The sequence below is a fragment of the Phyllopteryx taeniolatus genome, chromosome 13, assembly GCF_024500385.1.
Source record: "Phyllopteryx taeniolatus isolate TA_2022b chromosome 13, UOR_Ptae_1.2, whole genome shotgun sequence".
In the NCBI taxonomy this organism is placed as follows: domain Eukaryota; kingdom Metazoa; phylum Chordata; class Actinopteri; order Syngnathiformes; family Syngnathidae; genus Phyllopteryx; species Phyllopteryx taeniolatus.
Genome location: NC_084514.1, coordinates 22,536,890 through 22,559,942, shown reverse-complemented (window position 1 = coordinate 22,559,942; position 23,053 = coordinate 22,536,890). Strand labels below are relative to the sequence as shown.

General features: G+C 40.3%; 1 protein-coding gene across 4 annotated transcripts in view; it reads right to left on the bottom strand.

The window, feature by feature from the left end:
* Positions 1-23,053, bottom strand: part of ccdc88c (coiled-coil domain containing 88C) — a 127,070-nt gene that overhangs the window by 20,547 nt on the left and 83,470 nt on the right. For 3 of the 4 annotated variants that reach the window (XM_061793688.1, XM_061793689.1, XM_061793690.1), the window contains 10 exons: positions 22,181-22,308; positions 21,938-22,079; positions 20,916-21,065; positions 20,247-20,408; positions 19,733-20,010; positions 17,777-17,920; positions 17,051-17,237; positions 12,346-12,491; positions 9,072-9,161; positions 7,198-7,502 (listed from right to left, as the gene is read on the bottom strand). In XM_061793688.1, coding sequence (XP_061649672.1) covers positions 7,198-7,502; positions 9,072-9,161; positions 12,346-12,491; positions 17,051-17,237; positions 17,777-17,920; positions 19,733-20,010; positions 20,247-20,408; positions 20,916-21,065; positions 21,938-22,079; positions 22,181-22,308 — 1,732 coding nt within the window. Of the gene's footprint in view, positions 1-3,565; positions 3,906-7,197; positions 7,503-9,071; positions 9,162-12,345; positions 12,492-17,050; positions 17,238-17,776; positions 17,921-19,732; positions 20,011-20,246; positions 20,409-20,915; positions 21,066-21,937; positions 22,080-22,180; positions 22,309-23,053 lie in introns of those variants that run through there. The other variant, XM_061793691.1, reaches the window with a different exon arrangement.

Genomic DNA, 23,053 nt, shown 5'->3' with positions numbered 1-23,053 from the left:
TGCTTTCAGTGTCCCACTTCTTCTTAGCTAACCTCTTTCCTTGTATGATTTCCTGTACTGCAAGGTTCCACCACCAAGTCTCCTTCTCTCCTTTCCTGCCAGAAGATACACGAAGTACTCTCCTGCCTGTCTCTCAGATCACCTTGACTGTAGTGGTACAGTGTTCTAGAAGCTCCTCCTGTCCACCGAGAGCCTGTCTCACCTCTTCCGGAAAAGCCACAACACTCTTCCTGTCTCAGCTTCCACCACATGGTTCTTTGCGCTGCCTTTGTCTTCTTAATCATCCTTCCCACCACCAGAGTAATTTTACACACCACCATCCTATGCTGTCTAGCCACAATCTCCCCTACCACTACCTTACAGTCGGTAACCTCCTTCAGAATACATCATCTGCACAAAATGTAATCCACCTGCGTGCTTCTACCTGCACTCTTGCAGGTCACCCTATGTTCCTGTCTCTTCTGGAAAAAAGTGTTCACTCCAGCTATTTCCATCCTTTTTGCAAAGTCTACCACCATCTGTCCCTCCAAGTTCCTTTGCTGGATGCCGTACTTACCCATCAATTCTTCATCACCCCTATTTTCTTCACCAACATGTTCAATCACAATCTGCACAAATCACAACTCTCTCTCTGTCTGGGATGCTCAGAACTACTTTGTCTAGCTCCTTCCAGAATTTCTCTTTCACCTCTTGGTCACATCCTACCTGTGGGGCATAGCCACTAATCACATTATACATAACACCCTCAATTTCAAGTTTCAGCCTCATCACTTGATCCGATACTCTTTTCACCTCCAAGACTTCTAGCCTTACTGCCTTTCCACCTGGTCTCCTGGACACACAAAATATCAACCTTTCTCCTAATCATCATGTCACCCAACTTCTGAGATTTTCCTGTCATAGTCCCAACAATCAAAGTCCCCACACTCAATTCTAGGCTCTGTGCTTTCCTCTTCTCTTTCTGTCGAAAAACCCGCTTTCCACCTCTCCTACGTCTTCGACCGACAGTCGCTGAAATTCCAACGGCGCCCTGCAGGTTAACGGTGCCAGGGGCGGACGTTGTTAACACTGGCCACGACCGATCAGGTATGGAATTCTTTAGATGAACGCTCATATTTGTTTGGCAAAGTTTTAAGTCGGATGCCCTTCCTGACACAACCCTCTGCATTTATCCGGGCTTGGGATTGGCCTACAGTTTACACTGGCTTGTGCACCACATAGGGCTGCATATGGCCTCAAAGAAAAAAATTAATTAATTAAAAATAATAATAAAAAAGGTTTCAATAACGGACAATCGGCTATGTCAGACAACCCCCACACCTAGTAGTCCGTTCTTTTGAGGTTCCACTGTACATAGCGATAACAATAAACTATAAAGAAAGGGCATATGGGAAAGTTTGGGCGGGAGGCGGGGTACACCCTGAACTGGTCGCCAGCCAATCGCAGGGCACATACAGTATAAACAAACACTCACATTCACACCTCCGGGCAATTTAGAGTTTTCAATTAACCTACCACATATGTTTTTGGGATGTAGGAGGAAACCAGAGTACCCGGAGAAAACCCACGCAGGCACGGGTAGAACATGCAAACTCCACAGAGGCGAGGCCGGATTTGAACCCGGGTCCTCAAAACTGTGAGGCAGATGTGCTAACCATTCGGCTTTTCGTAAAATGGTCATAAATTCCCATCAACCCACTCCTAAACCTTGTGGAAAGCCTTTTCAGAAGTGCTTAAAATGTTATTATTGTAGAGGGTGGACGATGTCATTTTAAACCCCGTGGATTAAGAATGCGATGTCACTTAAATTCATATCTGAGTAACAGCAGGTGAGCGAATACTTTTGGCAGTATCGTGTATGTAATTTTTTTACGAGCTGTCTGCGAACCACCCAAAATGGGTCCACGATCCACTTTTGGTTCCAGACCCACCGGTTGAGAATGACTGATTTACACCCTTCAATTAACCTAACATGCACATTTTTGGAACGTGGGAAAAAGGCAAATCAAAAGTCAAACAAGCAAGGATAGAACATGGAATTTCTAAACAGAAAGTTTAAAGCCAAGATTTGAACACAGAACCTTTGTTGTGCCACCTATCTGCCCTCATGAACAACATCTCTGCATATACAGACATTGATATTTTTGATTTTATGAAAAAATGACATCAGCATTATGATGAAAAGCAACATTTCATGTGAATAGATGTGTTATGACACAGTACTTAAAGTTGGTTGTCATTTGAGAGGTTAGGTGGGGCTAAAGCCGCTGGCTCACATGTTGGTGTCTGTTCACAGCTAACAGACAAGACCAGTTTAGCAAAGAGCTGACAGGTAATAAGTTAGCAGGTGCTGGTTGCTGTGGTAACATTTCTTGTGCTGATTGCATCCAAGACAGATTACTGCAGCAAAGCTTTGTGAGGCAACCACATCTACAAACAGCGTGATCCAATGTGACTTGAATGAGAAGTCTTATGACGAGCTGTGAATCCTCATTTCAGAGCAAAGTGGACACACCGCGACTGTATGTTGCAAAATGCAAATAAATAATATACAGTGAAAGCTCGATAAAACGGACCCCGATATAACAGATATAGGATAAAAAGGACAGTCGGGACTGGACAATATGCCCAAAAATAGTTTCTATTTGTCACTTAAAATGCCGTTGACAAAGTCTGCTAGTTCCAGTATTGGCCGCTGTTGTTTACTGGTACTGTGGCGCAATGCAGGCAGAGAACAGGACTGATGTATTTCCGGGTCACAGATATACAATATTAGTTGATCAAATTCCAAAAGACGTGCCTCTTGTGCCTACGTGATGGCCATGTTGAATGTGGGGCTTTGACGAGGCGGCCATGTGACGATGATATCTATTCTCTATTGTACATAGAGCAGAGAGAGAGCGGCATAGCTGCAGTGTTAACTCTGAGGCGTACAAAAAAGGTCTTTGGAGTCTGGAACATGCTATTTTTGGTACAGTAAGATTTTCTTCGTCAAGACCTTTGCCTTTGGCAACAGATTTGGATCTAGGAAGCACACTAATTCGGCGCGGCTCATGGAAGCGACCCGCCTACGATGAGTGATGAACAGGTACGTCACCAAGCACATGACCAAGCACACCGACATGGCAAGTTTGGATGAAATGTGAACCTTTCAGACATTTTCGAACAGGCTTTTTATTTATTTGTTTACAATAACTTTGTACTGTACTGGGCGTTTTAAGCTATGGAAAAAAAACCTATACAATTTTGTACAGTACAGTAATATGGGTGCATATGGCCTCAAAACCCCCCCCCAAAAAACGGGTCAGTATATTCGATATAACGGGCAATCGGCTATGTCAGATGACCCCCACCCCTATTACTCCGTTCTATCGAAGTTCCACTGTACATACAGATAAAAATAAACTATAAAGAAAGGGCAAGCGGGCAAGCTTGCTGTGCTGTGGAAACGGTAACAGGCTCGCTCTCATACACGCACAAACAGACACATACACACACACAACTTACTCGTATTACTGGCTGCCCTTAGCTGCAACAAGCAACACTTTTGCGGGTGTTTTATGTGATGATCTGTAATCTCGAGTAACAAGTTGGTGTTCATGAAATATGTATGTATGCTGTAAGTTTTTATAAGCAACACTGAAAGTCAATGATGACCGATGATGAAGTTGTTTATGGTTTTAAAGGATGACGAGGAAGAGGACGATATTATAACACTCCACTGGCAGAGATGGACTGGCTAGTGATGACGTCTGCTGTGATGTCAGTGGACGACCAGAATCGGAGTCGTCTGCTGAGAGAGAGGGAGGGGCGTGAAGAGGTGTCGGAGGTGGGGGAGGGGGATGGAAGAAATTTGTCTTGGCTTTTACTGCGGAAAAAACAGAAACGTTTCTGGATAGGAGGAGCTGAGGGGTAGAGAAATGGAGAGAGCGAGAGAGAGATGGAGAAAATAAGGGAAAAAAAAAGATAAAACAATCGTGAGTACATGAAAAGAAAGTTATTGAATTTGTGATGAATGTTAAAACTTGGATGACATGCAAGTTAACCCATTAGAATTATACAAGAAAGCAGTAATTTTAAAGGGGACATAATATGGTTTTATATTTTGTATACAAAAATTATTGGGCCTCTGGAACGCCAGCCTACCCAATCAAGAGCGAAATTTTCGCTTTTTATTGACTGTTTCCAAAAATGTGTCCGTGAGCAAGCAGAACTGAAATTGCTCAGTTACATAATACCATGCCCACACCAAGTTTCTCCGCGCATAACTTGGCAGCTATTGGCAGGGCAAAAATCCACCACCGGGCCACCGGACAGCTCTGAATAAATAAGCACACAGGTACTTCAAAAACCTTTGTTTGACTAGATTATTTTGAGTGCGCTTATCCAACACCATGACGTCACCCTGCTGTAAATTCTCAATCTAGGAGAAACACTGCTTTCTTTTCCATTCAGATTCTGGACTCAGCTAATCGTAAGGCTCTACACCTCCACCCCCGGTCATTATGGTAGTGAAAGCCATACTCAGCATTGTACAGGTGAATTGGAAGAGCAGTGGCTCATTTGAATGAGACAGAAAACCTCCCACCAAAGCATAGTGATTTCAAACAGAGCGTTCTGAGTAGATGTCAAGTGTGCGGTAATCTTTTTTATCCTTGACCTTGAAGATAACTTTCGATAAGATCAATTGTGAATAAATGCATATGTCTCCTTTAAATTACATCATGCAGAGCTCACTGATAGATCAATAATGGTATCATGCATAAGAAAAACGAAACACCTGCCGTGACGTGAACCAACACCAGACACAAAAAAGTCAGCGATTATAGGTAGCTAGGAAAAAGATCATGATGGACAAATACACACATAGATAGGGTTGGTTGGGCATTTGTTCAAAACAGAGTCCTTATTTTCATTTACACTACCTAAAGGTAATATAAAATACCCGTTTACACGAATATAAATGACTTAAAGAAACTAATTAAAATGATAGTAAAGAAGTAACCATCTTAAAATATGAAAAAACTATTGTATTTTATGATAGTCTGATTGCAAGAGAAGTGTTCCACCCTTAGCTAAAGTTCAGAATGGTCAATAGCTCCCTCTGTATGAGTAAATTGGGGAATTACTAAATAGTATATTTTTTTTTATCCAGCCAGATGAGAAATTTCACTTTCAATTTCACTAATAATATCAAGTAATTGCCTAAGTTGTAGTGCTTCACATAAATGAATATACCTACAAATTTACAACAAAAATATGATCATGACATACAAGGTTTTGAGGTTACGAATGGCATGCAATGAACTAATTTGCTTTGCACAGCGGCATGCGAATATGTTGTCACATGACACCAGATGCCATGCAGTTACCCACACTTACTGTTTTTTTATTGTTTGATACAGCGGCTGAAATAAGTATTTAACACTTCACCATTTTTCTCACGAGATATATTTCCAAAGGTGCTATTGACATGAAAATTTCACCAGATGTTGGGAACAATCCAAGTAATCCAGATACAAAGAACGTAGAACAAATAACCTCAGAAATTAAGTTATATGTAATCATGTGAAATGACACAGGGAAAAAGTATTGAACACGCCAACTGGTATTTATTCAATACTTTGTAGAAAAGCCTTTGTTTGCAATGACATGTTCCAGTTGCTTCCAGTATGGAGAAACTAGCCGCATCCATTGCTCTGGTGTGATTTTGGCCCATTCCTCCACACAAATAGTCTTCAAATCTTGAAGGGCTTCATTTATGGACCTTGAGTTTCAGTTCTTTCCATAGATTTTCGATTGGATTCCAATCAGGTGATTCTAGCAGCTTTATTTTTTTTCTTTAAAACGGATTGAGAGTTTCCTTGGCAGTATGTTTTGGATCATTATCCTGCTGAAATGTCCACCCTCGTTTCATTTTCATCATCCTCATAGATGGCAGCAGATTTTTGTCCTGAATGTCTCAGTACATCTGCCCATACGTCCTTGCTCCAATATGAAAAGGAGCCCCACACCATCATGTTCCCACCTCTGAACTTCACTGTTGGCATGGTGTTTTTAGGGTGATGTGCAGTGCCAATTCTCCTCCAAACGTGGTGTGCATTATGGCATCCAAAGAGTTCAATTTTGCTCTCATCAGACCAGACTATATTCTCCCAGTATTTTAACTGGAACAGATGTTGTTCAGCAAACTTTAAACAAGCTTTAACATGCTTTTTTTCCCCCAGCAATGGGGTCTTGTGTGCTGAGCGTGCATACAGGCGTGTCTTGGCTTTCCATGCCTTTTTGCACCTCCCTTTCTTCATGTGTTTAATACTTTTTCCCTGTGTCATTTCACATTATTAAACACAACTTCCTTTCTGAACATATTTGTTCTACTTTCTTCATATGTATGGATTACTTGGGTTGTTCCCAACATCTGGTGAACATTTCATGTCAATAGTACCTTTGGAAATATATTTAATGAGAAAAATGGTGTTAAATACTTATTTCAGCCGCTGTAATAATGCCCTTGCAGTGTTTTTGATAGAAAAAGGTACTTGTAATTATGGATTTAACTGTCATAAACAGAGGACCCGCCCGTACTACAAAATACTCCCATAGATTTGGGACATTGGTTGCAAATGAGATTTCAAATTTTTTTAAATGTATTAAATATACAAACATTGACATAAATGAAGTTTTTTTTTTTTCAGTTTTCTAGTTTTAAAATTGAAAATTCAACCACAGGTGTGTCTAATCTAATTGGTATTGTGCAATAATAATTATTAAAAAAAACACAAAATAGCAAGACCATGAAGTGTGAACCGTGATATAGCGGGGGTTTACTGTAGTAATAAATAAATAAAATAAAATAAAAAACTGTATTTTATGTTCACTTGGTTTGTTTGATGATCTTAAACATTTAAGAGGGGGAAACTATGCAAAAAAAATAAAAAATAAAAATAAAAAAAATAAAAAAAATAATTTGAGAAATGGGCAAATACTTTTTCACGGCACTGTATAATATCCCATAGAGATAATCCACATGCCTGAGTATTACATGTCAATATGGAATAACTCATACCCTCTTGTGTTTGTACATAGTATAATTCTCCTGAAAATGCGATGAATTATGCATTGAATGGACATAATCTCCATATATGTAACATGTTAGAAAGGAGAGCTGTGATTTTGTGTGTGTGTGTGTGTGTCTACCTCGGCTGATAGGCGTCAGTGCTGGACTCTGGAGGCCCAGTATAGGACTGTTGCTGTGTTTATTATGTTTACTGTGGGTGTGACCATTGTCCCAGGAGTCACTTCCTGTCCTATGAGTGCCAGGGGGTGGGGTTTCTGGGGGGAGCAAAGGAGGGGGGGCAGGAAGGGGTATGTCGGGGGCACTCTTTGCCCATTCTCTCTCATTGGCACTTTCCTTGTCTCGGTCGCCACCTTGCTCCCTGCTGCTCTCCTTCCTTGGTTTGATGAGTTTGGCTAAAGCTTTGGCGCCAGACCACTGACTTCTCCTGACAATGCACAGAATACTTTTAATCACAGCCTTCCATACTGTATATCTATACCTTTTCAATAACCGCTTAGCCTGTTCACGGTCATCAGGATCTTGAACCTATCATAGCCGACTTTAGGCAGACTACATCCTGGACTGGTTTCCAGTCAATCACAGGGCACATATAGACAACAATTCTAATCATTGTAAAAAAAAAAAAAATAATTCTTTCACATATCAAATCCTACTTGAGACCTTTACCTAGTGTCAAATGTGCAAAATTAGGAATAATGTTTATAAAACAATTGCAGATTTCTTTCTTCTTTCGTGTTTCATAAGCTAGTTAAATAATGCACGATAATTATCGGACAGATAATTATCGGCACGATTTGAAGAATTATGATGTCATATCGATAAGTCCGATAACAATAGAAATAGCTCTGATAAAAAAAGAAAAGGAAAATCCAATGAACCGGGATCCGTACTTTGCTGTCGGTACGTCTGGGTGAACAAATCAAGCGCTCTTTCCATTGAATGCCAATCGTAAACGTCCATTGAACTGAGATCTGCAGCGCGCAGTAAACATAGCATCGAACTTGTGGGATTTCTTAACAGTTTCAAAGGAAAACATTTCGCTTGCTATTTGCAGCAAATGTTCTGCAAACATTCCGCGAGGAGGAAAAAATGATCGAGCGTCAACACATTCAAATTTCATCAGCCACTTAAAACGTCGTCATCGCCACGACAGTGTTTTGAAAGCCTACGAAGACGCCTGCGCTGCAAGTGCCCCAAAGCCAGCCATGAAGAAAAGTGCAAAAAATTTCCCAGAGATGACCCGATGGCTAAAATGTGATTTCATCATGGAAATAATGGTGCGTGACGGGTTTTTGAGGACACTTGCTTTAGTCGGCTTGGAGCCACGATTTGCACTTCCGAGCCACTGCTATTATTCGGATGTATGTTCGCCAGCAAAATACGACGTGATTGCTGCACTTTTGCGTACATTGACAGATGGAAATTAGGACATAAGCTTCACTGCTGATTTAGGAACGTGTGACGTTAGCTTGCTAGGTCTGACCACGCAGTAGCACATCTAGAAGGTGCTACTGTGAATTTTACACACCTGCATGTTCAGTCACAGGTCTATGTCTATTGTGTGCTCATTTATTTGCACACGCCATTTGACATTCATGTTTTACTATGCACTTAACTATGGCTGAAGTTTACATTTGATAAGCCATTGAAAACAAAGTATTGCAAACATGCAATTCTAGAAACAGATGTATTCTTGAAATTTGTTTTAATAGTGATATCATATTTGGTTAGGACAGTAGTATTTCTTGCCTCCAGGTGTGCACAAACTACAGTTAATTCTAAATAAAAACAAATATATGAATGTTATCGGTTATCGTATCAGTCTTGAGAAGAAGGAAGTTAGAAAGCTAGAAAAAAAATAGTGATTTCACAAAACCTTAGCGCTATATTTATGCATCTAATTATAAAATTAATACATTGTATTGTTCAATCTTTTTGTATTGTCATGATACACACAATGCTCAGATTTCTAACAGTACAAAACAGTACTTACTTTTTTGGTGTGGGGTCATAGAACTTGTATTGGTCCATGATCTTCTCTTCTAATTTCTCTTTCTGACGACGAAGAGCATTCAGTTTATCACTGAGAGTCAAAAAAGGAAAGAAACAAAGATATTTTTGCAAGCAATTTTCACAAACGTTCTGTCATTGTTGATTATCTAATTCTCTAACAGAATTGCCCCTTTTCCACGACAACAGCTCAGCTCTACTTACCCTATTTTGGGATGGTTGGTTTTCCACTTCAAAAGACATGCCAACAAACAGCAATAATTGAGGCAAAAAAAGGTCTCAAGAGGCGGCTCGGGTCAACAAGGAAACAGACTGCTGCAGCAAAGTGGAGACTAGAGATACTTGTCATTTTTTTTCAGATCCATACCAGTACGAGTATTCAGTCTTGAGTCACTGAGTACTGATTCCACTAATACTTTTGATATATTAAATTCTAATTACAATGACATGTAATTGTGAACCAAGACCTTTGTTATCTGTGTCAAACGGCCGCAGTGTAGCAGCAACTACTGGCGAGGAGGACTTACTCAATGTCCGAAGTATCGGTGGCTGATATCTGCAGTCTTCACAAGTATGCAATATCTTGAAATAAAGCCGGTATCGGTACGGTACCTGGTACTGGTAATTGCCCATCCCTCGTGAAGACTAGAGTATAAAAGCTTACACACTGCACTTGGTTTTTCGCAGTGCCCACCACGGGGGGTAGGGCGCAGGACTGCGCCGGGATGACGGTGCCTATAGTTGGCACTGGTTGCTTAGCAACCAAACAGGAAGTAGCCTGGTGGCTTTTCCCCCTGGTTTGGGACAAGTCATTAAAGATGAGACCCAGCACCACCAGTCTCGTGCTGTTCCGCATACCTGCCTCGGCTGCCCTGCGGAGTCAGTCTGTACACACAAAATACATCTAAAGTCTGGTCTACATATCAAAGGAGGAGCACGGCAGATTCAACTTCGCACACAGAGGCTAAGTGAATTACAAGCCGGGAGCATCAAAGCTGAGACACCGACGTCTGGTTCCGCACCAGAAAACTAAATTCATTAAATTCCACCACCAGCCAGCCTGAAGAGGCTCACCAACAAAGACTTCTCCTTCCTGCTGTGTTCCGTGACACCTGCTCATCTGGGCTGGGACAATGAACGGGGCACTTGCGACACCCAAAGGTGGTGGAAAGGATTAATTAATCACAGTCTTCACTGGACTTGAATGTGATCTAATATTTTAAGAACTTTATATAAACGCCACTAGTGACTGTATTTCTGCAAATTTGAATGTCTTATGCCAAATCTGTTGTCAACTGAACCGGATGAAATGTTTCACCCCACACAACACGAATGCCACATTGCAAATATTACAGTGTTCCCAACAATCACATACACTTGAAACATTCGTTATAGGGATTAAAGAGGATGGGCGCGTGACAATGGAAAGCGGAAAAATGGTCTCGTTATCTTAAATCCAATAATTAATATTTTATTCCACTGGTTTTAAACCACAAATGATCCTAAGATGAAATGTGATTCAAGAGGTGCGGTCTGCCTTACATTTGGTCAAAAGGGGCCAGCCTCGCTCTCTGAAGCGGATAAAAGGCCAAAGCTCCTTTGTCCTGGGCTCTCGCTTTCTCTCTTGCTCGCTCTCTTGTTGTTCAATTTGCCAAAGGTCTGACCAAGCCCGGGAGCCCCCACCTCTCACCACGAGGTGGTGGAGGCAGGGAGACACCGAACTTCCCTGCCGCGCTGCCAAGCGTGGACCGCAGGAAGCACCTGCCAACTCCCGGAAGCTACCCTTTTGGGTGTGGGCCAGTTTACGGACGAGCCTCCGTTGGGAAGTAATTGCGGTGCGAGTTTTTCCCTGACTGCGTGGCAAGCGTTGCCACTGCCAGCGTGCCGGCCATCCTACATCTGAATTGAGTCTTTTTCTTCTTTCCTTCCTTTTTTCTCCAAACTATCCCTCGCTCTTGCCAACTCCCGGAAGGTCAACTCGCCTGCCTGAATTGGTCAACACACATAAGTCAAACTTGAGGTCTACTAAAAGTACAGATTAGTGCATATTTGGGTTTTAAACTCACGAGAACAGGAATCCCGACTATATGCACTTTCATCCCATGCTTACTACTAACCTCACATCACAAGTCAGTCTGTCTGTCCTATGTTTGTTTTGTTTTTTTCTTTGTATTGTTTCCCTGTAGATTCCCCATGTTAGATCTCATTACATTTTCCATAAAATTCACAACCTGCATTGTTGTGTGTGTTTGGGTTTGAGGAAAAAAACCTCTGGCCGTATAGAACTCTTATCTAATTCATGTAGCAACCTTCAAATTACGAAACTGAGGATAAAAGGTTTGTCGTCACTTTGTCTTGAAGTTTTATACATCTAAAAAGTGATGTGGTGGCCCCTTTACTTGATAAAATTATTGATTTATAACGCTGTAATTTAAAATTACGCTAAACCGGAAGTAACGCAAGCATTGCTTCCAGTTTTTTGTTTTCTCCTAAATCACATTTTTATTTAACACAGATACGCTACAAATTTTTTTTAAATTTGTATTTAATTTTTAAATCAGCCGTTTCTAACACTTTCAACCAACCTGGTCCAAAGTAGTAGAGCTCTCTCTCCATCGCTGTGCCTTTCTTACCACGTCACGGAACATCATGTCTTATGTCCTAAGGATCAGGACACTGGGACACCGCATTAATCATTGATTCCCCCATTTTCTCCTTTCTTCCTTTTCTCTGCTGTTTCCACTGTAGAACTCCACCAAAATCTCATAGTGTTGTCACTCTGAAATCACTCCACCACCATCTCATGGCAGGCTGCCGCAACATTGCGCCGCGATAGCACATGCACAATGAATTAGTTAGTCGACGGCTCACTGCGCTGTGCTAGGTGCCATGTAAAAAGGTCTAATACTGCAGCTTCCACTCAACAACAGGGTAAGTTAACATTAGCATGTATGTGTAATTTCCACTATGGTTTTTTCGCTACAAAGCCTGAAAATATGTTTGACCTATGACCAATTAGGTGTCAACTCATCATCCTTAAAACCCCAGGTAGTATCTGATGGTACCAATTGCCAGTGGAAAAGAGTCCATAGTGAGTAGAGCAATGCAAGGATGAACAGTTATAGTGGCGTGGAAAAGGGGCTTTAGTTCTAGAGAATGTAATGCCTACACTTGATACAATACATTACTGACAGTACAGTACTGTCTCTGATCTTCCATTCTACATTGAGTAAATACATTTGTGTGCATCCAATTACATGTAGAGCTTCTGCTCCTGATGATAAAGCTCTTTGCTCTCCATGCTTTTCTCCAGCAGAGTGTGGTTCTGCTGACTCAGAATGTTGATCTGACTCAGGAGGTGATGATTTTCTTCTTCTAGGTTCCCTTTCAGGCGACTTAATAGCTGGATCAAAACAAGAGTTGGCACAAGAGTATCACCTAATCACATCAACATGGCTTAAAGTGAGAAAAATCTCCATGCCCAAAATGGTATTTTCAGGGGTTGGGGGTATTTCATGCTTCGTGGTCCCGTCGCTATAATGCAGATTTTAATTACAGTTGTTATTTTTTTTACAATGTTTGTACAATATTTTTGTGTTAGCGATTGCTCTTGTTCTCTTTCAATAAATTATATGTGTTTAAAGGTGTTTGTATTGTTTTATGTCTTTGTAACAAAAACATGCTTAAGGTGTTTTTAAATAGGGTATTTCTTATGTCACAAATTCCACTAATTTCTGAGGTGGACTGGAATGCAACCCCGGCAATGGAGGGGGGATTACTGCTTAGAGCTAATCAGTTTATGAATGGATGCCGAATTTATTATCATATAAATAACTACTTTATGAACAGATAACCAGCTGATTCAAAACTGACCTGGGGCCTCATGTACAAAGACTTGCGTGGATTTCCTACTGAAATATGGCGTACGCTCAAATCCAGAAAACGTCGTATGCACAAAAATATCCAGATGTATGAATCTGTGCGTACACATGAATCCAAGCACATTTCCTTCGTACATCTCAATCAGAGTGGAAATGAGCGCACGTGTTGGAGTAGCCGACCCCTCCCTGTCCACGCCCACATTTAAATATGAAAGTCATATTTAAATGAACCCTGCACCTGAGATCCTGATCGCTGCATGATCAGAAAAAATGGAAAATGAGCAAGGTAATGAAGAAAAATAATTTTTCTGAATGTGAAGTTGCTCAATGAAGTGGAGATGCGCAAGAAAATCCTCTTTGGCATGCTGTCCTCCAGCGTTAACAACATCAAAAAGAGGAGCGAATGGGACAGTGCGTGTACGGCTGTCAATGCTGTGGGGATGGAACAGCGTACACACGCTGAACTAAAAAAGAAGGGGTCAGACATTAAGGTGGACGTGAAGTGGAGGACAGCTTGCCCACCGCCAACGTGTGGTCAAAACAGGCGGAAGAACCGGCGTAGAGGGCCTCACCCCGTTCGAGGAAAGAGTCGCTGCGAACATGGGGTGGTGGGAGCACGTGGCTGACTCTGATCACCCCACAAGGTTAATACCATGTATTTTTATAACTCATAACAAATGTGTTCATACAGTAACCTACACTCAAACGTGTGAGATAAAGGTTCATGCGTAAATGTTGTATGTATGTTATATGTAATAAATCTTTTGAATTCTACTAGAAGCACATCAGCATATCAAAGAGGATATCAAACACTTTGACTCCTTTTTGATTACTCAATTTATTATTATAATACACAGGAGAGGACACGCACACTGAAAACAAATATATATTTTTTTAGGAGAAGAGGGTTAAATTATGTCATTTTAACACATTTTAATTATGTGCAACCGATGTACATGTTCAAATTAAGTACATTCAAAGGACTTTTTTTTTTTTTTTTTTTCATCAGTGCAGTTGCAGCCACGCGCTACATGTTCAGGGAATTCCTCCACCGTCCCTGGTCTCCCCTCCGGCATCCCCAGGGTCTCCGATGCAATGACGCTCCAACAACCGGCTGCTGCTGCACCCGTGCAGACTGACAAAAAGAGTCCTTTGAATTTACTTAATTTGAATGTACATTGGTTGCATTTGATTAAAATGTGATAATGTTACATTACAATTTATTTCTCCTAAAAAACAAATACGTCATTTTAACACATTCTAATAATGTGCAACCAATGTAGATGTTCAAATTAAGTAAGGACTATTTTTTTTCAGTGCATGTGCTGCAGTGACAAGAAGCGATTGTGAGGGCAATAGGCGGCATAAATGATCACCTTGATCAATTAATAGGTGTCCTCACAAATATCAGTGATTCATTAAATACACTGGTTAACAAGTGAATTCCGAGTCCTTGCATCTTTTACATTGTTGAAATCAAATGTTGTCGGGCATTAATTGTTCATCAGTGCTAATTGTTCATGTGTCTCTAATGTGCAGATTTATGATAACAGTTTCCCAGCATCACCTCTACGTCTCGCCAAACCACCAACAGCCATAGAAATGTGTGTACGCCAGCCATGGAGTTGGCATGAGGCACCGCACTGTTCCACGGTCATTTCACTCTTGATACATCTAAACTTTGCCATGAAAAGGAACGTACGCACTTTTTGTACATGAGGCCACTGGTTATTTATGTAAAAACATAAAAGGACTTTAAGGACTTATTGAGCTCAGGAAATAGGATAATTTTCTCAAATTGACACTTTTTAGCTGATAATCAACAGTATTGAACATTTTGGGTGGTAAATATTTACTGGACAGGGGGAGAGTATATACTGTAATGTACAGTAACTTTAGCTGTCAGATCATTGTAAAATTTAAAAAGCAAGACAAATTTGGCCTAAATGACATATAGTGCCGTGAAAAAGTATTCTCAAGTTTCCCCACATTAATGTTTAAGATCATCAAACAAATGTCAATATCAGAGAAATATAACCCAAGTGAACGTAAAATGTTGTTTTTAAATGGTGATTTCATTTATTAAGGAAAACTAATTTATTCAGTTACCTGGCCCTGTGTGAAAAAGTAATTACACCCCCTGTTAAATCATAACTTAATTGTGGCTAATCACAATGTTTGGTTAATTTTCACTGATCACACCCAACCCTGATTACCTCCAGACCTGTTCAATAAAGAAATCACTTAAATAGAATCTGTTCTGACAAAATCAAGTCGGACAAAAGATTTTTTAAAAACAGCCAAAGAAATTCCAGAACAGTCGAGAAATTAAGTAATTGACATCTATTAGTCTGGAAAGGGTTACAATAGCCATTTCTCAAGCTTTAGGATCCCAGTGAACCATAGGGAGAGCCATTATCCTCACATGAAGAAAACACAGAACAGTGGTGAATCTTCCCAGGAGTGGCCAACCTACAAAGATTACCCCAAGAGAACAGCAATGACTCATTCAGGAGGACACAAAGGAACTTAGCACAATTTCTGAAGAACTGCAGGCCTCCTTTGCCTCAGTTAAGGTCAGTGTTCATGACACAACAATAAGGAAAAGAAGGCAAAAATGGCATCCATGGCAGAGTTCCAAGGCGAAAATCACTGCTGACCAAAAAGAACATAAAGCCGTGTCTTACAAAAAAAATATCTGAATGATTCCCAAGACTTTTGAGAGATTATATGGACTGACGAGATGAAAGTTGATCTTTTTGGAAGGTGTGTATCTTGTTACAGCTGGCATAAATGTAGCACAGCATTTCAGAAAAAGAACATCATACCAACAGTCAAACATGGTGGTAGTGTGATGGTCTTGGGCTGCTAAGCTCCTTCAGGACCTGGACAACTTGCTATGATTGAAGGAACTATGAATTCTGGTCTTTAACACAAAATCCAGAAGGAGAATGTTCAGCTATCAGTTTGTGACCTGAAGCGTAAGCGCACTTGGGTGCTGCAGCAGGATAACGATCCAAAACACACAAGCAAACCAACTTCTGAATGGCGTAAAAAAACAAAACAAAATGAAGGTTTTGGAGTGGCTTAGTCTAAGTCCAGACTTGAAGCCGATTGAAATGTCGTGGCATGACCTTAAAAAGGCCGTTCTTGCTCGAAAACCCTCCATTTTTGCTGAAATTAAACAATTCTGCAAGGAAGACTGGGATGAAAACGCTTGATTTCAGTTGTTGCTTTGGATGGCCCAACCACTTATTAGGTTTAAACAGCATTTTAAGTTCACTTGGGTTATATGTGTCTAATATTTACATTTCTTTGATGATCTGAAACATTGAAGTAGGGAAACTATGCAATAATATAAGAATTTGAGAAGGGGGCCAATACCTTTTCACGGCACTGTACAGTACTCAACCTTAGTCAAAACTGAACTTAAGTGCAATACTTGAGTTCATGTGGGTGTGAAAGGCCCGGTTCAATTGGGTTTACCTTGGACAACGGCACGGTGCTTAGACAGCAAGTGTGACAGTGTAACGGTGGCTCACTTAAATAAAAAAATTAATTTAAAAAAATGACAGCTAGCTAGCTAGCCAGCTAAACATACCTCGCAGTTATAGACTCCGAATAACCTGCGGGCTAGGTTCCAGACTCCCCCAGCCTGCTGCAGGCTTCTCTTTACCGACCGATTGAGGCTCATGGCTGGCCGGCTGCCCGCATGTGAAAGCCGACGAGCCTGTCCGCAAGCCCGCAGCGAGCGGCACCGCCTCCCCCCTCGGAGGAAAAACTCAAGTGAACTATACCCGGCCTCAGTCGCGGCGAGAGGGAAATATACTGTAAGATAACCATACAATTACAAACAGTATGGCAGATGTTTTTACAGCACATGTACACCACTATCTGACGGGCTCGATTTCATGTCACGTGAGCTTATTTTCATTTTTATTTTTTTATTTATTTAAACGCACACATAAGTAAAGCGAGTCTTGTCAAAAAAAATTCATACGCCGGATTTCTGGCACTATGCCGGAGTACTTTAAGCCATGCATTAACAATATAACTTTTGAACATCTGGGAAAAGGCGTACCTCACGGTGGTTGTCTAATTTGGTCATAGTGAGTTCCAAGCCCTGGTGTTGCTCCATGAGCGAGTCATATCGTGTCATCCATCGATTCATTTCCAGCTGGGCAGTGCTAAATGAGCTCTTGAGTTCATTCATCTGCTGATGGAGCTCGTTGCACTGCTCTGATTTTTGGGATTCGCTTTGTGACATCCTAAAGATTGTATATGATGAGAGTTAATAAAAAAGATTTCCTTTCCTTTTCCTTGGTAGTTGCAAAGAATCAAGATGCTTTGTCTTTATTAACAGATTGTTATAATGTAAGACCACACAGATGACAATAAATACTATATTTGTTGATGTTTGATATTTCTCATGTTTATTTTGTAAAATGTGACAAAAAAAAAAATCAGAGGTTGAACAGCTACTCAGTGTTCAACCTTCGCGGTTCCACTGTAATGTCTTATGAATCTACACATAATTACCTGTAGACCCAACTCTAATTTGTTGGAACGTACTGTAGTCTATTACTAACGCAGTAACAGTCATAGTCAATATTTGTATGAAAAACACTAGTGAGCCATAAATTTAAAAGAATCAAATGAAAAACAGTAAATACAGCAATGACAGAGCGTGCCTTCTTGTGCCGCCTGACGACATAATGCACGCTGTCTGTAACCCCGAAATGTCATCTATGTCGTAAAACCTAGAACCTGCTGTAATAGGTAATTGTCAGTGTCTGCCAGCATGTACCTGTCCACATCAGCTTTAAGTTGGAGATTCTCTTGCTGCAGTAGCAGATTTTTCTGGTGCTCTTGGTTTAGCTCCTCCCTCTCCTTCTGACCCCGCCCTTCTATCTCCTCCCATTTTTCCTTTTGCTGTAACAAAGTGCAATACCTGCAGAGCCACAAAGACAAACAAACTAAACAAAAAAAAAATTTCACTGTCATTAAACATGAATATAGTTGCATATTTTTTGTTCTTGCATTCCTACATTATTGAACATAAAATTTCCTAGAAATTAACGTGTTCTTCCTGTTAAGGCATAAAAGTAATGAAACACTAAACAGCTTAATGTTTTTTTTTTTTTTTTAGTATATACGATCTAAAGTTCGAACGTTTCACTAAATCCACGATTTGGTTCCTATCTGTTTCGCGGTCACGGTTTTCGGTTTCGTTGACTCCGAGGAAAACCCATTACAGTATGTCTTTGATTATTAGGTTAAAACTGTAGAAGTATGTTTATTCATTTCTATTGTTATTATTTAAATTATGTTTTATTAATCAGAAATATATATTTTTTTGTTTCATCTATGCTAGCGGCATATAGTGACAGGTAGGGCAATTAAACGCTCTTAAAGCTGTGTATCCACCTGTGCCATTCATACAACAGAATAAGTCATGGCTTCTTGCAAACACAGGATATCATCTTGTGTTCAACTAAACAAGCCCAGATTCCACACTAAGTACATTTGTGACTAAATTGAGACAAGATCATTATTTCAAATATTTATACTTTTTGTAACATTTTCGTTTGGTGGTTTACTGTGAGGTTTTTCTAATGTTAAATAGGTCCCTTGGCTCAAAAAAAGATTGGAAAACACCGATCTAAGTTTTATATGATGCACATGGACTGACATGTTGCATAATTCATATCCAATAGGGGTAGAGGAGTGATTATTATGTGTATTTTTAATGTTATTATCTACCTGATGATAATCATAAGTGAATGAGCTCAGCTCATACATAAAGTTGACTCCATAAACTTTCTCTCTTTAAGTCATGTGACATGGACACTATTCAAATGTCTTTGGCTTCCAAACACCACCACAGTGGATTTAAACTGAAATGAACAAGATGTGCTTTAATTTGAGGGTATTTACAACCAAATCAGGTAATCAGGAATTATAACACTTTGGGATATGTCTGCCACTTACTGTATATGCCTACTACTATCCAAGGGAGCTTGACTAGCTACACTGCATTCTAGCATTGCATATCCTTGGTTAGTTGAAGTAGGTCTGACGCATATCTCTCAATGGACTCAGAAACGTAAATACATTGGAGATTCGTTTGAGCACTATTCATTTTCTAGGAATTATGCCCAAAGGTATTTTTCCGATCCTACACTAAACAAATGTCTCTTGAGATAAACTTGAAGGTGTTGGGAAATGTTGTTTTCTATGTCAAATCGCAATGCAATGACAACGGAACAAACGGGCATAGTTACTACGCTACCCAGAATTCAACACTGGCTCAAGGTGGTAGAAAGACGGAGGTTAGAATAAAATAGTTTTTACGAATTTTTTTTTTGGGCCAGCGGAACTTTGTAATTTCTGCCTGATGGGAGGAAGGTTGAGTTAGGGCGTCAGGTTTAATTTCCGAATGCATCTTATACACACCGCGGTAACCATGTGCCCCGCCATCTTGGCTTGCATTAGCGCTGTCACACTGCTTCGCCACATTAATAAATAAGGGGGGAAAAAAAGCAGTTGCGCGTGCCTACGGACTGAACCGAAACAGTTTAACTAAACCGTTGGGACGGTTTTCAAAAACTGTTCCACCCCTAAAACGATATAATTCAATCACGAGTCACAATGTTTATGTTCAACTGAAAATTCAAATTAGGGAGAAGAGAGAGAAAAAAAAAAAAAAAAAAAAAAGGGTTGTGTTCTACAATGTCTTTGGTATGCATATTAACCAACTTACTTGCTGTACATTGTTCTGTGTTCGCTCTCTAGTGTCCTCTGTTTGACTTTCAGAGCAGTGTGTTGACTGATGAAATGCTCGTACTCATGGGCTTGCCTCTCATGAACGCTCAGAAGACGCTCGTGGTCATTGAGAACACTCTCTCTTCCTCGCCATGCCTCCTCTCGCTGTCTTTGCCATGACTCTACCTCAGTCTCCAAGGCGGTGACTTGGCCTTGCAACACAGCATTCTGAGCCATCAGAGATGCACTCTGGGAAGACAGCGTGGAGTTTTCCACCTAGGGACAGTAACATCTATTATACCAAATTGATCTTCCAATTTCTAAACAAAATAGCAACCACTATCTTGATATTGAAAAAAAATTCGGAATGGTACGTTGTTGCATAATTCAAATAGCTGTATAAAATTTGGATGCAGTTTGGTGTGTATCTTTGGTATGACCGAGCAACATGTTAATAACATTTGGTCATGACCAAGCTGATTAACAAATATGTTTAAACATGAGCTGTGTACCTGAAGTTGCGCCGTCTTAGTATGGAGAGCTGAATTCTGCTCCTGCAACATTGTTGTGTGTCGCTGCAGTGTCGCCATCTGGTTGTTAAGTGAACTGTTCTGGTTCTCCAGTTGTTTAAGCTGCTCCTTCAACAAACTGCTCTGAGTCTGAAGCGAGGCATTCTAGGGAAAATACTGACACTATTAAATATTAACAATTCAAAGAGGCAAAAATGTATAATATGCATATTGTACAGCCATCCATCCATCGTCTGTACTGCTTATCCACACTAGGGTCGCGGCCGTGCTGGAGCCTATCCAAGCTGACTTCGGGCCAAAGGCGGACTACACCCTGAACTGGTCGCCAGTCAGTCGCAGGGCACATATAGACACGGACAACCATTCGGACTCACATTCACACCGTCACTGAGTGGGAACTGAACCCACATTGCCCGCACCAAAGTCAGGCGAGTGTACCACTACACCATCAGTGACCTCGCATGTTGTACATTTGAATTATATTAGAAAACAGTGATGTGTGTAGAGGAAACTAGATTAGAACATCAGTTCATATATTGGAAAATTAAACTAGACTTCAATTCTGAGCAACGGCGTGAATATTAATAAGCATTAATGACAGAGTATCAATGGAATAAACTAGTAATTCACACACAAAAAAAAAAACCTTACATTCTTCTCTACTTCTATGAGATGATCTTTGATACGGAGCAGCTCAGCTGTGGCTGACTCCCTCCGCCCATCTCCTCTTGAGCACCCACGAGAGTTGTGGTTTTCTTCTCTCTCCTGTTGCTGACGGAAGGTAGACACTTTCTGAAGAGCCTAAAGCAAAATGAAAATAAAACCAATTCCTGTACAATGCAAAATCTTACCTAGTGAATTTACCTTATTTCTAGTACAAATACCCCATACTTTATTTCTTTTAAGACAGTTTTGACTCTTTTAAAAACATTTTCAACAAAACAAAAATACATTTTAAAATACAATCTTATTTTAGGAATCTTGTTGAGTCAATTTAAGTCATTCACTTATTTTAGGGACAAATTGCCTTTTAAGATTATTTTTTTTATATGGTTGACAGAAGGTAATTTTTACAGTGTAGGTCTTTTTTTATTGCTATTTTTACAAATATCCTCCTTAATCGTTCCTAATTTAATTATCTTTGTTTATATGTTTCTCTAAAAATACAGGCAGACTTAATTCTGAATTGAAAGCATACATTTATACAGACTAGGCAGTGAAAAGGGGAGTTAGTCAGCCTCATATCTTAACACAATGACTGTTGCTTCTTTATTTAGTTTTACATTAAGCTGTGAAACTAGTAAATGACTCCAGTTGACCTGCTACTTCATCTCATTTATTCTAAATACCAATTTACTAAGTGTACAAAATGATGAATTGGAGAAGACTTCCTTAAGAACTGAAGCCAAGAAATTAATTTCTGAAAGGGGGGTTTTTGAGACCACTTTCCCACTAAAGTGTTACAGTTTAGGAATTGTACTGTGCAGAGACTATCTTATTAAGTGGAAGATATTTGAGTGCAGTATTTGTAATATGTGGTTTACCAACCTCACACTATTACACCAGATAGTTGGCTAAACAACAGCTTAAATAAAACTGAATTGCCAAATAATCCAAAACTACTGCTATCAAGTAAATGCTCAGTTTTTTTATTTATTATTGTTTTCACTTACAGTCGCTAGCTCTGTACGTAGTGTAGCATTGTGTGTGTTGCACTCTTCCAGTTTCTTTTCCAGACTGGAGATTTTCCCCTCTTTAATCTTCATTGCCTGTTGGACTGTTTCCTCCAGTCGAGATTCAAGCAGCTTGTACTTGCTGACACACACAGGACCAAGTCAACTTCAACATTCTAAATTAAGCCTGATAAGTACGCCAAGAAAGTGACTAGTACAGTATGTTGTGTGATTTAAACCTACCTGTCTTCCAGCATGTGCTCCTGTTGTAGTAGTCTTTCTCGGTTCAGTCCAACCTTTTCCAGTTCTTCATTAAGTCTTTCCAACTCAACACTGTGCTGCTGGACTCTCAACTTCTCTGACACCAACTCCTACACACACAACATTCTTTGTGACACAACTACGAACCTTTTCACTTCTACAGCATATTACAAACCTCAGTTCCAATGTGTAAAACGTAAAAGAAAAAACCCCCACACAAAACGGAATTATTTTCAATTTATAATCACTAGAATACACTCCAAAGACATTTAATTTTCAAACTGATAAACTGTTCTTTGTGTGTGTGTAAATATTCACTCATTTTGAATTTGATGCCTGTAACACTGTGGTATTTTGCGCTTCATAATGTGCCACACATATTCAAGTCTGGACTGCTGGCAGGCCAGTCTAGTACTCGTTCTCTTTTACTACAAAGCCACGCTGCTGTAACACCTTCAGAATGTGGCTTGGCATTGTTTTGCCGAAATAAGCAGGAATGTGTATGTCCCAGAAAAGGATGTTGCTTGGATGGCCGCATATTTTGCTCCAAAACCTGTATGTACCTTTCAGCATTACTGGTGCCTTCACAGATGTACCCACAGAAGTTACCCATGCCATGGGCACTAACACCCCCCCTCCCCATACCATCTGAAATGCTGGCTTTTGAACTTGCGTTGATAACGTTACGGATGGTCCTTTTCCTCTTTGGCCCGCAGGACACGACGTTCATGATTTCTAAAAACAATTTGAAATGTGGATTCGTCAAACCACAGCACACTTTTCCACTTTGCGTCAGTCCATCTCAGATTAGATCGGGCCCAGAGAAGCCGGTGGCCATTTTGGGTGTTGTTCATA